This window comes from Mycteria americana, chromosome 1 (assembly GCF_035582795.1).
Source record: "Mycteria americana isolate JAX WOST 10 ecotype Jacksonville Zoo and Gardens chromosome 1, USCA_MyAme_1.0, whole genome shotgun sequence".
Taxonomy (NCBI): domain Eukaryota; kingdom Metazoa; phylum Chordata; class Aves; order Ciconiiformes; family Ciconiidae; genus Mycteria; species Mycteria americana.
In genome coordinates, this window is record NC_134365.1 from 17,141,024 (window position 1) to 17,155,447 (window position 14,424).

The following is a 14,424-nucleotide window of genomic DNA, read 5'->3' on the forward strand; positions in this document are numbered from 1 at the left end:
CACTCTTCCTAACGCAACCAGCTAAGCTTTCACATACAACAGAGAAGCAAATTCCTCTAAAGCCTGGTGGGGAGGACTCAGCCCATCAAACATAGATGTTTCCCCCTATCTGTTGAGAATTTAGGCCACGTAGGCACCTTCAGAGTATGATCTACAGCTGGAACTCAGGTTCTTATGCCTCTAGGCTGTTCTCATCTGATGTGAAATGAGTGTGTGCTCCAGGGAGAGAGAGAAGGGACCCCAGTTTCTCCATCTGCCTGTTGAATGATGAAACCGCTTGGTTGGAAGGAAGAATTTTTTGCCTTTGTCTGCTTTTGTCCCACTGGTTCTTGCTGGTCTGTCTGCTCAGTCTTTCATTTGGAGCAGGGAGTTATGTTCTCACCCTGCATAACCCATGATGGAATGGCTGGAGGGTGTTGTAGGAATCTGAAAGGAAGATGGTTGTTCATAGCCCTCTCAGGCCTAGAGCTCAGGTCCTGCTGCTTTTTGTGGAAGTGCTCTAAGCAGTGGTGGTATGAAACATGGAATAGTTAGTTATAGCCAGATGTACTAAGGGTGAGTACTAGCTTTTGGGCTTCTGTTGGAGAACAGGAGATAATTTTCAGTGGAGAATTTAGGCGGTGTGGATCTTGGTAGAACCTGAGGTAGACAATAAGTATCTTAGCTCTCCATGCATGCGCACAACTGCCTAAGATGAGCATTCAGGCAACTTTCAGATTAAGTAGGTGGGAACCTCAGGAATTAATGAGTAGGCAGTCCTGACTACTGTGTGATCCAAATCACTGTCTAGGAATTTAGGTTGATCTTAAGGACTTAAATCTCAGTATATTCAGTTTGTCTAATCATACATAAAATTTGAAAAACATTTCTAGGAACACCAATTAATTGCTTTTATAATTTTACATGTAGAACAATTAATGATCTAGCATCTCCTATGCTATGCTAGGTGATACAAGATGAAACAGTGCTGAACTTTGTGGTTGACAGTCTTCTACTGTGAGTTAGGTAGAGGAATATTTTCACAAATGTTATGAAGTCACTATTCTTGTTTCACCTTCTACCTGAAGACCTGTCAGCTTCTCTCTGCTCTTTTTGTTCTTGGTATGTAGTGCTGACCTATGTTTGTAACTTGCAGTCAAACACTCATGATAGCGTGTGTGAGCCCTTCAGATCGAGACTTCATGGAAACCTTGAACACATTAAAATATGCCAATCGGGCACGGAACATCAAGAACAAGGTGATGGTTAATCAGGATAGGGCTAGTCAACAAATAAATGCTTTGCGTAGTGAGATTACACGGCTACAGATGGAACTCATGGAATACAAAACAGTAAGTTCATCCTTTTAGGATTTCTTCTGCTTCAAAATGCTTATAGTTCTACAGCTTGTTTTTCTGTTGGCTACTTCCCCTTCATACACTAAAAAAATTTGAATAGCAACCCTAACTTAAACAACACTTCTAATTCCAGTGATTGCCAAATGTTTTTAGAAAACTTAGATTGCATCCCCAGAGAAAAGATACATCAGTGAATGCCAATGACACCAACAGATGCTGCATGCTATTTGCTTTTTGAAGGGCAAAAATTGACCTTGTCATGCTTAGCTCTGAGAAATAGTCACTTCCAAAGCAAAAATGACCACAATTTAGATTGGCACATAAATGAATGTGAACAGTTATTGTGTATTGCTTTTAAAAACTTACCAGACAGCTAAAACAATTTGTGTTTTAAAAATATATTTTAAATTATATAAGCAGAATACTCCTACTACACCATGCCTATTTCTTCCTGAAATTTTAAACAAATAACATTTTCAGCAATAAATGTGGTTACCAAACAGTGTTGTCCTCCTTTGTTATCCTTGAGATAGTATCCCGATTTGATAAAGAACTGTCTTCTCGTTTCTTAACCTCTTCAAGAACTTGTATTTCAGGCTAAGATGGAATTGCACAGGACCCAAATGCGAGGGTGTTGGCCAGACATCAGTTTTTTGAAAACAATCCATTTATTCATTGTTTTAAACTTTTTGAGAGAAGATTATCTTTTGCTATGAGTGCCTATTTGGAATTTCAAGTAATCTGTGGATTGCCTTTGCCAAGTTAAAAATCTTTCATATGTAGGTTAGCCTTTACTAGTAATAAAATATATTTACTTTCTTAAGGGTAAAAGGATTATAGATGAAGAAGGTGTTGAAAGCATCAATGACATGTTTCATGAAAATGCAATGCTGCAAACAGAAAACAACAACCTGCGTGTTAGAATTAAAGCAATGCAAGAGACTATTGATGCACTGAGAGCCAGAATAACGCAACTTATGAGTGATCAGGCCAACCAAGTGCTAGCCAGAGCAGGTATGCTGCGGGTGTGTTGTGCATGTGTGTAAACTGCATAATAAGTTCATGAACTTAAATCAGTTATATGTTCTTGCTTCATGGGTCCCTTGGAATGAAGTGATATCTTTGTAACAGTAATGTAGGACCTGCTTTGGCAGGGATAGGCTCCCATCTAATTTTTTCCTCTGTTTCTGGAGACTTCTATTAATACAAATTGTTTGGTACCCTGATTTGACCATTCATTTAGGACTACGAGCAACATGAAATAATGAATAATACCTTTGGATAGGAATTACTTGTATGCTTAGCTATACATGGACTTAAATGTTTTGCTTTGGGTGAGGACCTGGAAACAGGTGGGTGAATGTTGGCTTGCTTCTCACCTCATAGAATAATCAACCAATTGACTTACCATGACTGCATTGTTCTTTTTATGCACTTTGTCAGGTTACTTTTGATTTATGGTACCTGCATTGTTAACAGGTGCTAATATGGAAAACAAATGAAATAGAAAAACTTACTTGTAATAATCCTGATCATATGACACAGAGGAACCAAAAACTAAATGCAGCTTAAGGAGGAAATGTATTTTACAAATTAGATAAGATCTAAATCTGTAGCCTATATGACTGTTTCTCTTTGCTGGTACCTTGTGCCTAGTAGCTATATTCAGATATTTATACTGTTATTGTCCTTTCTCAATTTTTCTCTCCCCCCCCTTTCTCTCTGTGCTTCAAAGGAGAAGGAAATGAAGAAATTAGCAACATGATTCATAATTATATCAAGGAAATTGAAGATCTCAGGTATTTGCATAATATGTATTTGAACAATTTTTATTAAAAAAAAACAAAACAAAACTAGAATTGGTAGCAAGTAAATACTTCAGCTGTTTTCCTGTGTGGGGATTACTTTAGGACAGTGGTCCTTCAGCTTCTAAGACCATCTGGTGTTGCTCTTGGCCATAGAAAACTAAAATGTTGAAGATGAAGCTGACAATAGAAATGAACGTAAGATGTTGCCTAAATAATGATGATGATTGCACAAAAACAATAATTGATATTATTGCACAAAGGACAGCAAAACTTGGAACGATTGTTTTTATGATAACTTCATAATCTCGTATATAAATGATAGTACTGAGAAATTACTTGTTAGAATTTAGTGTTAAAAAAAGCATCTACTTTCCTTTTAAATTAAAAAAGTGTTAAATATTTTAGATATTTTTATTTCTCTATTTCTTGGAGTTGTATCATGCAAAAAAAAATTATCTGGCCTATTCCCAGTTGGTGTTAGAGCTACATAATACTGTAGCTTTTGTGTAATGTGTATATACATACAGTGTATGCAGGTATATATCTGTACATATATCTGTGTGTATATTTATACAGACATTTATATTTATATGTATTGTCTCTAGGGTATATGATATATGTACAATATGCATAACCGTTGTGTAAAATGGTCTCATCAAGGGATTTACTACACTTGTTTTTTTGTGAGACTTCACCTTGGTTTGTAGTTTCTTTTTAAACTGAAGGTAATGCATTGCAGTTACAGATGCTAAAGAGTATACATCTCATGCATTAGCAATACTTGTGATTCACGGTCTACAATTTTTTTTTTTTAAGAGCAAAACTATTAGAAAGTGAAGCAGTGAATGAAAATCTTCGACGCAACTTGTCAAGAGCTTCAACAAGATCCACGTACTTTGGTGGACCATCAGCATTTTCTGCTTCTATGCTTTCTTCAGAGAAAGAGACAATGGAAATTCTAGATATAGCCAAGAAAGATCTGGAAAAGCTGAAAAAAAAAGAAAGGAAAAAGAAAAAGAGGTGGTGTATGAATTATAATGCTATTTGTTTTCTCTTTATTAGTAAAGAGGTGTATTTTTTTAACCACTGAGACTTTAAAATTGATTCGTTGTTGCTGTGTGGGTTTGGATCCTAAACTGCTGTTCCTTCAAACCCTTTTACACATTGAAGTTATAGGTGTTTTTCTTTTGTATCTTTTCTTCCAGTGAAGTATGCAGTATTTGTAGAATGATTGTCTCCATTATAATTTTTCTATATAATTATGCACAATGGTAAAAGCACAGGTGCTCTCCATAAATTTTGATATTTAAAAAAAAAAATTTAAAATGCATCTGAAATTCAACAGAGGTTTTCAAAAACAAAAATTGTAAGCTTTTTTCTACAGTATGTCAAAATTGAAACAGCTTTCTGAAGAAAAGATATTCTGAATAGCTGGGAATTCTTTGGTAGCTCTTGGAATGGCTTCTTTTGCTTTATCTTCTGCTTTTATGATTGTTTTTAATTTGAGGTTTCCTAATTCTCTGCAACATCATGCTTTGCTGGTTTTTGCTGTCCAACTTCTCATCTACTAAAATGCTCATAGACATTGGTTATAAATGCCTGTTCAGACAGCAGTTAGTATGGCAAGGATCCGTTTGTGTACTTTGAGACTTTGATTCCATTAGAGATCTATCCCTTTTCCTTGAAATCTTCCATGCTTCTAATCTGTTACTCTTTCTACTAATGGCCCTTCAGACTTCTTCTACAAGTTAAGAGTAAAACCAAAACAGTATAAGCCTGAAGTGTAGTTGAAGTATAAAGTAGATTTGAGTTAGTGATAGCTGCAATTTGAGGTCCTATATCTATAAATCCATTCACCACACAAATGTCTGATACTTGTAGAGAACACTCATGTTAATAACAACTAGATTCTTCCTTTGCATATTATCTTTCAGGAAACCCTTTTACTTTTATGGTGATTTTGATAGATTTTGTGTCTCATGTTTGTAGGAACTTGAGGGGAGGATGGGAGTATTAAATGAAATCAGCAGAGTGTTCTGGCCTCTCTTCAGCCAAACACTTCAATATGTTCTTTAACTGTAAATGCCAGAACAAAGAGATTTGATTTTGTATGTTTCAACGCATTTGAAAATCAAGCATGCATTTAAATACGTGCTTAGATAGAGCCCCAGTTGTAAGGTTGGGGTCTGAGTATTAGGTAGCAGACAGGATTGTGACCAGAAAACAGATAAAGATTACTTAATATATTAAGTAATATCTCTTATTGTAGGAGGTGATAACTTTAAAAAAACATTTGGAAGTTTTACCCTACATACAGTAGTAAATAAAACACATGGTTGGGGTTTTTTTGGGTGGTGTTTTTTTTGTTTTGTTTTGTTTTGTTTTTTTTCTCTGAAATAAGCTTCTGTGTCCAGTCACACTTGCTCACACCAGGACAATAACCTCATGAATGGGATAGCCAAGTGGTCTGATCCAGAAGTAGGGACTACTTACCATAAACTATTTTTGAGATCAGTTTTCTATCCTAGCATTATAGAATTAGAGAACCACAGAAAAATTTAAGTTGGAAGAGACCTCTTGATGGTCCAGCCTCCATCTTAAAGTGGGTCTTGCGTTCTATAGAATGGGATCATACTCTTCAAAGTGCTGGTAAGGTTTGAATCTGTCTACTGGCCCATCTGCAGACTGCTTTGTAATAAATATTTATAAGTTTCTAAGGTGCATATGTTAGGAGAAAAATTCTTTAGAAGCTAAGAAATGTTAGAACTTGAGGGATTATGCATATAGTCTGTTGTACTTGTTACCTGCAGAGTGCTTCTATCTAATTAATGAAATGCAAAGTCTGTGTTCAGGATATATAACTGTGAATTTTTATTCTATTTAAATTTCAGGAATTGGCAATGGGTATGCTAATGTGTTGCAAAGGGATAATTTACCCTGCAGTTTGGTAGGGATTCTTTGCTCTACTTCTGTCTTCTACAGGCATTTAGCTGCTTTTACTGTACTATTTCTTTTTAGGGTTGCTGTTCTTTTAAAGTTGTCTAACTAGAGTTTTCCTATCAAAATGGGATTGGCAAGCCTAGTTACTAGTTCTGCCCCATCTGCTACCTTTCTTGATCTGTTTGTTTCCTGGTTATGGGTCAGTATGATGAAAGGTGCATAATTTTAAATACATGCAACTTCTCTAAATTGTTGTGAGCTAGCCTGAAGATCTAAGAGCCAGTTTCTGAATGAGCAGCAGGTATGTACTGCTATATATCTGTAGCCTTTAATAAGCATCTATCATAAAGTTTATCGGAAACAGTTTACATGGCAGTAATGTTTTGGGTACTGAAATACTGACACGCCTGATTGGAGTGTCTCATGGTGTGACCTACTCACCAGAAGCCCCAGAGAAAACCTCCCACGTCCCTTTCAGTCATTAGTCAGCCTTACATACCTGGTAACCTTTTTTGACTGTTGTCTTTTGACTTCCCTAACTTTTATTAAACTAAATTAGTGATAAAATTACGTGGGGTTCAGCGTGTTACCTCCCAGCTGATACTGAAGGAAGACAGCATGCAGTATAAGGTGAAAAAGCAGCAAAAGCTCTTGCTCAAAACTTGCTCATAATGGGAACGTGAGGAATTTCAGTAGTTGTTGAAATTTAAGCCATCTCTACACTTATATGTCATGCAGACATTACTGATGCATCCGCATTTGTTCAAGACGAAAAAGTACAAGTAAAAATACTAACATTTTGTCCATCTCATTGCTTCTGATGCATATTTTTTGTTAATTTATTAAAAAATAACAAGCAATCATTGGCATGTACTTTTTGAATCCCAGAAAAATAAATTGCAATTTTCTGCTTTTTATTTAAAAACAGACAAAACCCCAAACTGAAAAATAAATGCAGTTTGAAGATTTTTATATGAATTATATTCAGAATATATGATTTAGATTATTAGTACTAAAATTGTCTCATTAGTGTTTTATATTACAATATGTTATCAGCATATGTAAAACTAGCATATTGGTTTTTTTCCTGAAATATTCCTGAGGATATATAACTTTGGTTCAATGGCAGTGCTTCTTGCAATTTTCAGTATTTTACCTGCCAATTTTAAGCGGCAAAAGAGGAGAAAGCTTTTTCTAGAATGAAGAGATTTTTTTTAATCCGTATTAGAAATAATTTTCAAAGTGAAATGTATTGTCTATATCTAAAACTTCTTCCTTAGTGTAACTTGAGTTGACGATTGTTGACAGTGACAGATTAGTTAACCTACAAATGCTGCTTCTTTGTTTTCTATTTACTTTCCAACTGTGCAAAATGTATTGCCTTTTTACTACTTGTTGTCTCTTGATGGTATCTTTTAAAATTTCATTTTAAACTCCACAAGCTCATATATCATTTTTTTTACCTTCTTATCACTTTTGCTTTTCACTGTCTGGTTTGTCCTTCATTGGCTTGGCCTTCCAATACTGTACTTCGTGCTTTTGAAGGCTACAGAAACTTGAGGAAAGCAGTCAAGAAGAAAGAAGGTTGGAATATTTCCCAGGTTTTTAATTACCTGTCATTTCAATTAACTGGTTGTCATACATGAAAAGAAGTTGGGCAGATTCATAGGTACTTCAAGAGTAGTCCATTTGGCTTTTCAAAATTCTTTCCTGTGTTTTGACTTTCAACAAGTGTTTTAACTGGAAGAAACCTCGGTTGTGGAACTGAGGTTGACTCTCAGATTGCACAGTGTTGAGCAAGCATTCGTGGGGAAGTGGTGCCTTTGGGAATTGCTATAGAATTAAGTAGATTTCTTTCTTGCATGGCCTGTATGGAATGAAAGGCAGGAGAAAGGCACAGTAGCTCATATGGTATGAAATGTGTAGCAGGCAGTATACGGCAATAATAATAATTTTGGCATGTGGAGGCCAAGAAGGTCTTGGACCTTCACATCTCAGTTAAGTCTGCTTCTTTTATTTTTGAAAGCATGGGACTGAAGCCTTGACCATTCCTTCTGTTCAGTTTCAGCTAAAGCAGTAGATAAAGTAGTTAGTCATAGAAAGCAGTTAAGTTGAGGGCTTTAAAAAGAGAAATATACTGTCATTAAAAATTAAAGTAACAGACCTTTTATTTTTCAGCTGTCTACTTTGATCCAAAAAAAACCCCGCTGAATTCAGGCAGATGATGTGAATCCACAGATCAGTAGCACACAAATTAAGCAGTACAGTTCTCCCTGGGAGAGCTGCTGGCTCTCCTTCCTCCTGTCTCTCCCCTTTATTAGGCAGAACACGAATTCTGTGTAGTGGTGAGCTCCGTGCTGTGTGCAGGCAGAAGGGAAACGGGGGATTTGCCTCAATCTGCATGAAGATTGTAGCTAAGATCTGTTATCATTTAGGCTTATTAACCAACACAAACCAGAATATGTTGTGGACTGAGTGAGTTGAGAATCTGTGGAAATGAGATTGCATGGCTCCGTGTTCCCTGTTTGGCATTTTTTTTCTGTACAAATCTGCTTAGGCTTTTTACTTCCAGTCTCCTGGCTGCTGCATGGATTCAGACGGTCCAAGCAAAAGCCTTCTGCCTTGCACATGGTCAGCTGTAGCTGGATTTGGTTTCACTGGTGATGAGTGGGGCAGAAGGAACCAGTTAGCACTGAACAGGTTAAAAAAATAGTATAACAAAAAATCGTGTGTGCACAGAAGCACTGTTACTTAACTGGCACTCTTCAGAGTAGAGCTCTGTTTTAAAGGTGACTTTTAGGTGTCACTTGCCAAATTATAATGTCTCAAATCTACTGAACATTTCTTGACACTGCACTGAGTATTGGATTTGTCTAAGAGTTAGACCTTGAGTCTGAGCCCCTTTTGGTGTCAGTGGAGGAAGATGTATGTACATTTCTAGTTAGCCTGCCTGATCAGTGATAGCACATAACTTGCCAAACTTTTATGCAGCTGAAGTTAGGAGAGGTGGATTCCACATTACACAATCCTAACTACATTTTTTCATTATTACCCCCTATGGTGTCTAGCCTTGTTCTATCACGATTTCCCATCTATTGGGGATGGTTTGGGTTTTGCACATGTAGCACTAGAAGGACTGCCATTTGGTCTGTGACAATTTGCAGAGTGCTATTGATTTTTAAATTCTGCATTTGCATGTGATGTCTCAAATGCGCACTTAAAAACGTTAAAACTCGTCCTAGTGGCTAATACCCCAAACCGTTAAAACAAATGCTGTAATTTGCATAAGCCCTCACCACAGTTCAGGTTGCCAAGAGAGAGAATATAGAGATACTTGACTTTTAAATAAGTTTTGAACCATAGTCTGAAAAACAAAAGCATGGAAATATACTAAAATGTAATCTTAATAATTGGGAAAAGTTTCTTTTTGAGATGGACAGGCCTGTTGCAAAAATTGAGTATTTCTCAACTCTTTGTTGTTGTATCAATGCCTGTTTTGAGCATTTCCTTGATGTCAAAGTAGATAACTGATCAAAAGAGTAGTTACAGTACTATAAATTAGGATATTGTTTAAGGCTTATACATAAATTTTCAGATGATTGTAAGCACAGTAAGCTCTGTTATAGCTTGAGAATGTAGTAATACCTGTAATGTATGTTGTACCTACACACAATGTTCTTCCTTTGTTTTGTAAAAGCTATTCTGGGTACACTGCAACTTCCATGCAAAATGAATACTGCTGTAGTATATGAAGATGTGTATTCTGATTGTTAGAATCACAGAATCATAGAATCATTTAGGTTGGAAAAGACCTTTAAGATCATCAAGTCCAACCACTAACCTAACACTGCCAAGTCCACACTAAACCATGTCCCTAAGCACCACATCTACACACCTTTTAAATACCTCTAGGGATGGTGACTCAACCACTTCCCTGGGCAGCCTGTTCCAATGCTTTACAGTCCTTTTGTTGAAGAAATTTTTCCTAATATCCAATCTAAACCTCCCCTGGCACAATTATGAGTGAGGCCATTTCCTCTTGTCCTATCACTTGTTACTTGGGAGAAGTATTTGTGCAATATGCCCTAAAACAATGTGCTAATCATTAATACTATTTTGCAAGCTAAGATTAAGAGTAATTAAGCATTATTTTACTATCTGCGGGAGCCTGGAAGTTGTGTTTTACCCATGCCCAACACCTGTACCTTTGTCTAACTACACTTTGGTTTTCATCTTTATTTGGAATTACAACTTACTGGTTTGGGGGATGGGAAGCACATGCCATTTCAGTTTGTAAATATTTTGTGTCTGTGCCTCTTCTGCTAGTGTTAAAGAGGATAACACAGATAATGAGCAGGAGAAGAGAGATGAAAAAGGCACTTCGGAAAGAGAGAATAATGAATTGGAAGCAGTAAGTATTTAGAAGTGTTTGGTTTATTTATTCATTGTCTGTTTAAAGATTTACAAGGTTATAAAAGGAAAATCAGGAATGGGTCAGGTGAATGCTGTGGCTTCACAGGGATAGTCACAAATGATTGGGGGATGGAAAAGTGTGGGCGTACTTCAACATCTTTCTGTTTTGTACATTTTGTAGGAGGAAATTCAGGAAGTAAGTGATCACGAGGATGAAGATGAGGAGGAGGAGGAGGATGAAGATGACATGGAAGTTGTCGAAAGCTCAGATGAATCAGATTCTGATTCTGATGAAAAAGGTGTTGTCAGTGCAATATTTTGTAGAATTTTACAAATACTATCTGTCATTTCTTGGGTTTTGGTAGGCAAGATAGCATGCTGTCAACTCACTGTCCATAATTCTCTGTGGATTGTATGTCCAGTGAATTATTTTTTGGTTATGGTGCTAGAACATGTAATAGACATCTGATCAAGTGTCCCCGTACAGGCTTTAAAATTGACCAGAGGCCATCAGATGTTTGATAACACATTTCTTCCTTAGAATATCCAAAGTGTAAGGTTTAAGTACTGGGTTATTTTTATGTCTCGGGACTAATCACCAAGGTGACTAGTCTCATTCCCTTCACCATTCCACTTCCATGATTGAGGTGGCTCCTCTCAGAATTTTGGCTGTATTTTTCTAAGAGCTAGAGAAGGGAAAGTCTCCCCTTGGAGTCTGCCAGCAGTCGAATTTTCCTTTTATAATCTGCTAGGTTTATGAATGACAGTTATTCTCCAGCCCTGAGATGTGACTGAAGTCTCACAGCCTGTGCAGCTTTTGTATGGGGAAGGACAGATTGCTGATATTGAGATTTAAATGTGAGGAATTACAACATATGGGCAACTGTGATCCAATGAGAGATACCTTTCCCTACCTCTTTCCCTGTTCTAGGATGGGGATAGTGTTTAAGGAGGAAACTTTTATTATGAACTGCAGATAGTTTTGCTTGCTGCATTGTGCTTTGTGTAGAATTCTCCTATGCGCAATTTACACGTCAGGAAATGACCCTAACATTGCAGGGGGTATCTATACTTATGTGATCCTCGCTGTTACTTTAACAGAAGTCTTAATTTTTAATTACTCAAATGTTTTTTATTTTAGAAAATTATCAAGCTGACTTGGCAAATATCACCTGTGAAATAGCCATTAAGCAGAAACTGATAGACGAGCTAGAGAACAGCCAGCGAAGGTTGCAAACACTGAAAAAACAATATGAAGAGAAACTAATGATGCTACAACATAAGATTCGAGACACTCAGCTTGAAAGAGATCAGGTTCTTCAAAACTTGGGTAAGAAGCACATAATCATTTAAATCCAGATGTTGTATAAGATATTCAAGTTGAATTGTTTGCTACTTCCCTCACTTCCTTTTTCAAATGTGATAAGAAATTGCAGAAAACAGAAATAGCTTTGTACCCATAGTGCCAGTGAATGATACTTTACTCATTCTAGTTTCTACTACGATTGAGAGAGATTTTTTAGAAAGATACTGCTACTAACAGGTATTTGATTTGGTTGAGTAAGCATTTTCAATTTTCTAGGAGCTCTCATTTTAACATAGTCCTTGAGATAGTTCCTGAAGTAAAAGTTCTTTTGTGCTCCTCCCTCCCCCCTTTCTTTTGATTTGCATAAAAATAAGAACTAGGATCAGTAGCCTTGCAGAGATGTTTTGCTGACCAAAATTTTTTGAATATGTAATCGTATTGAGATGAAAAACTAACTTGGGCTCAGGAAGTCCTAAGCCACAAATAGTTGAACTTTGGGAGAGTACTGGGGAAAGTGTTTTGTTTGTTTGTTTCTTTTTAAAAATATACTATATATGCTTTATAATTACATACTTTATATACTTTTGCTGTTCCCTTATTCTTCCTTAAACTTTCCCTTTTGATTAGTGCCAGAAAAGGGATACTAGGCTTGATGGCTCTTGGGACTGTTGTTATGATCTTGTGCACATATGTTGCACAAGACTCAGATATTTGTTGTCTAGTGCAAAGAAATCAGGAGGAAAGTGTTAGTACTTGATCTCTTATCCAAGAAGACATACAAGGTGGAAAATTCAAAGCAGTGCAGGTGACAGGAGCTAGAGACAAATTAAATTTTTAATTGCAGATAATGCTAAAAGCAGAGGAAGCAGTCATCTGCTGTGGCTGGCAAAGTGAAAATATCCTGAACAAAAACAGATTAAGAACTCCCTTTTGCTCTAGGTTCTGTAGAGACCTATTCGGAAGAAAAGGCAAAAAAAATCAAGTCAGAATATGAAAAGAAACTCCAAGCCATGAATAAGGAACTGCAGAGACTTCAAACAGCGCAAAAGGAACATGCACGATTGCTTAAAAACCAGTCTCAATATGAAAAGCAACTGAAGAAATTGCAGCAGGAGGTGACAGAGATGAAGAAAACCAAGGTATATTTCAGTATATTGAAGTGTTGTACAATGAGCATTTACTGAAAAATGGGTTGTAATCTCCTGTGCATTTATCTACCAGATAACTCTGTTCTGGCAGTCAGCTGCTCGAAAGTCTGAAAACAGAAAAGATATGAAGACTAGGCTATTCCTGGGGGAGAGGGGTGGCTTTTAGGTTTAATGAGCAGAAATTACAGTATCAAACATGGAGAAGCTTGCACTGCTTATTAGCTGTTATTCAGCACTGAGTGAAGAAGACACATTAGATGGAGGAGGTAAATTGCTAAAAGCATGTAATATACTGGAAGATGGCAATTTGAAGAAGGAACTCTATATGAGTGGGGGCAGGGAACAGCACTTCAGTGTAAACAGCTTTTCTAAGTGATTACCTCTTTACAGGTTCGCTTGATGAAACAAATGAAAGAAGAGCAGGAGAAAGCTAGAATGACTGAATCTAGAAGAAATAGAGAGATTGCACAGCTTAAAAAGGAGCAACGCAAACGAGAGGTGATTTGAGAGATAAAGAACTTCCATTTGGAATAAGCATCTATCATTATGATGTGCATCTGCTTGCAGGCACGCACCATGGGTATATGCATTCACTGAGGCAGGCATGCACCTGTATATTTTCACCAGTCAAAATGCACATAATTTGGTTTGACTTCTATGATAACTCAGTTCCTAGCTTCAGGTGATAAGTGCAACAGAAAATAGAAGGCTTATTGAATATGTATATCAGGATTATTTTATTAGTGAATCTTCACAAAACTGTTGCTACCACCTTGCATGCAAGTATTCTTTTTGATAGAGAATTGATATAGTGAAACACTTATTTTCATTCTGCACTAGAAAGAGCAAGAAACAATTGTGACTTGATTGCTTCATGTCACAACAGTTTTGCAAACTTATATGAGTGTGTAAAGGTCTTTTTTTATGCAGTACAGTCCTTGTGGCAGATAATGGAAAAAAATATCATGTGCTGCTTGTATTTTTTCACAGCATCAGCTCAAACTTTTGGAAGCTCAGAAAAGAAATCAAGAAGTTATCTTACGTCGCAAAACTGAAGAGGTATTGTGGTAAAACAGTAATGCATCTTTGAAAACAGAATGATATTGTATTGCTGTAACTTAGAAAGCAATTTTGGGGAGAGGTAATTTGTGTCTTTGCACTCTGTTTCAGGTTACAGCCCTTCGTCGGCAAGTAAGGCCTCTGTCTGATAAAGTGGCAGGAAAAGTGAGTCGAAAGCTGAGTCTGCCTGAGCATCCTATACAGGAAGCAAGTTCTAGCTCATCAGTGGAGCACGATGGTTCAAGAACAGCAGCACAGCAGAAGATGAGAATTCCTGTTGCAAGGGTTCAAGCATTGTCTGTAACTGCAACAAATGGCACAGGGTAAGGATTAAAACTGTTTAATACTCTTTTATGAGAACTGAAAATTGCATGGACCTTCCAGCAGATAATGTTGTGATGATACATATTGCA

General features: G+C 36.8%; 1 protein-coding gene across 10 annotated transcripts in view; it reads left to right on the plus strand.

Annotated features, from left to right (window-relative positions):
- KIF21A (kinesin family member 21A) overlaps positions 1–14,424 on the plus strand; it is a 92,499-nt gene that overhangs the window by 46,242 nt on the left and 31,833 nt on the right. For 6 of the 10 annotated variants that reach the window (XM_075492114.1, XM_075492065.1, XM_075492064.1 and 3 more), the window contains exons 8-19: positions 1,136–1,331; positions 2,162–2,351; positions 3,073–3,136; positions 3,962–4,165; positions 7,631–7,669; positions 10,412–10,496; positions 10,680–10,797; positions 11,640–11,828; positions 12,744–12,943; positions 13,343–13,450; positions 13,943–14,011; positions 14,123–14,334. In XM_075492114.1, the coding sequence (XP_075348229.1) occupies positions 1,136–1,331; positions 2,162–2,351; positions 3,073–3,136; positions 3,962–4,165; positions 7,631–7,669; positions 10,412–10,496; positions 10,680–10,797; positions 11,640–11,828; positions 12,744–12,943; positions 13,343–13,450; positions 13,943–14,011; positions 14,123–14,334 (1,674 nt within the window). The remainder of the gene's footprint in view (positions 1–1,135; positions 1,332–2,161; positions 2,352–3,072; positions 3,137–3,961; positions 4,166–7,630; positions 7,670–10,411; positions 10,497–10,679; positions 10,798–11,639; positions 11,829–12,743; positions 12,944–13,342; positions 13,451–13,942; positions 14,012–14,122; positions 14,335–14,424) is intronic. The other 4 variants (XM_075492072.1, XM_075492087.1, XM_075492132.1 and 1 more) reach the window with 1 other exon arrangement.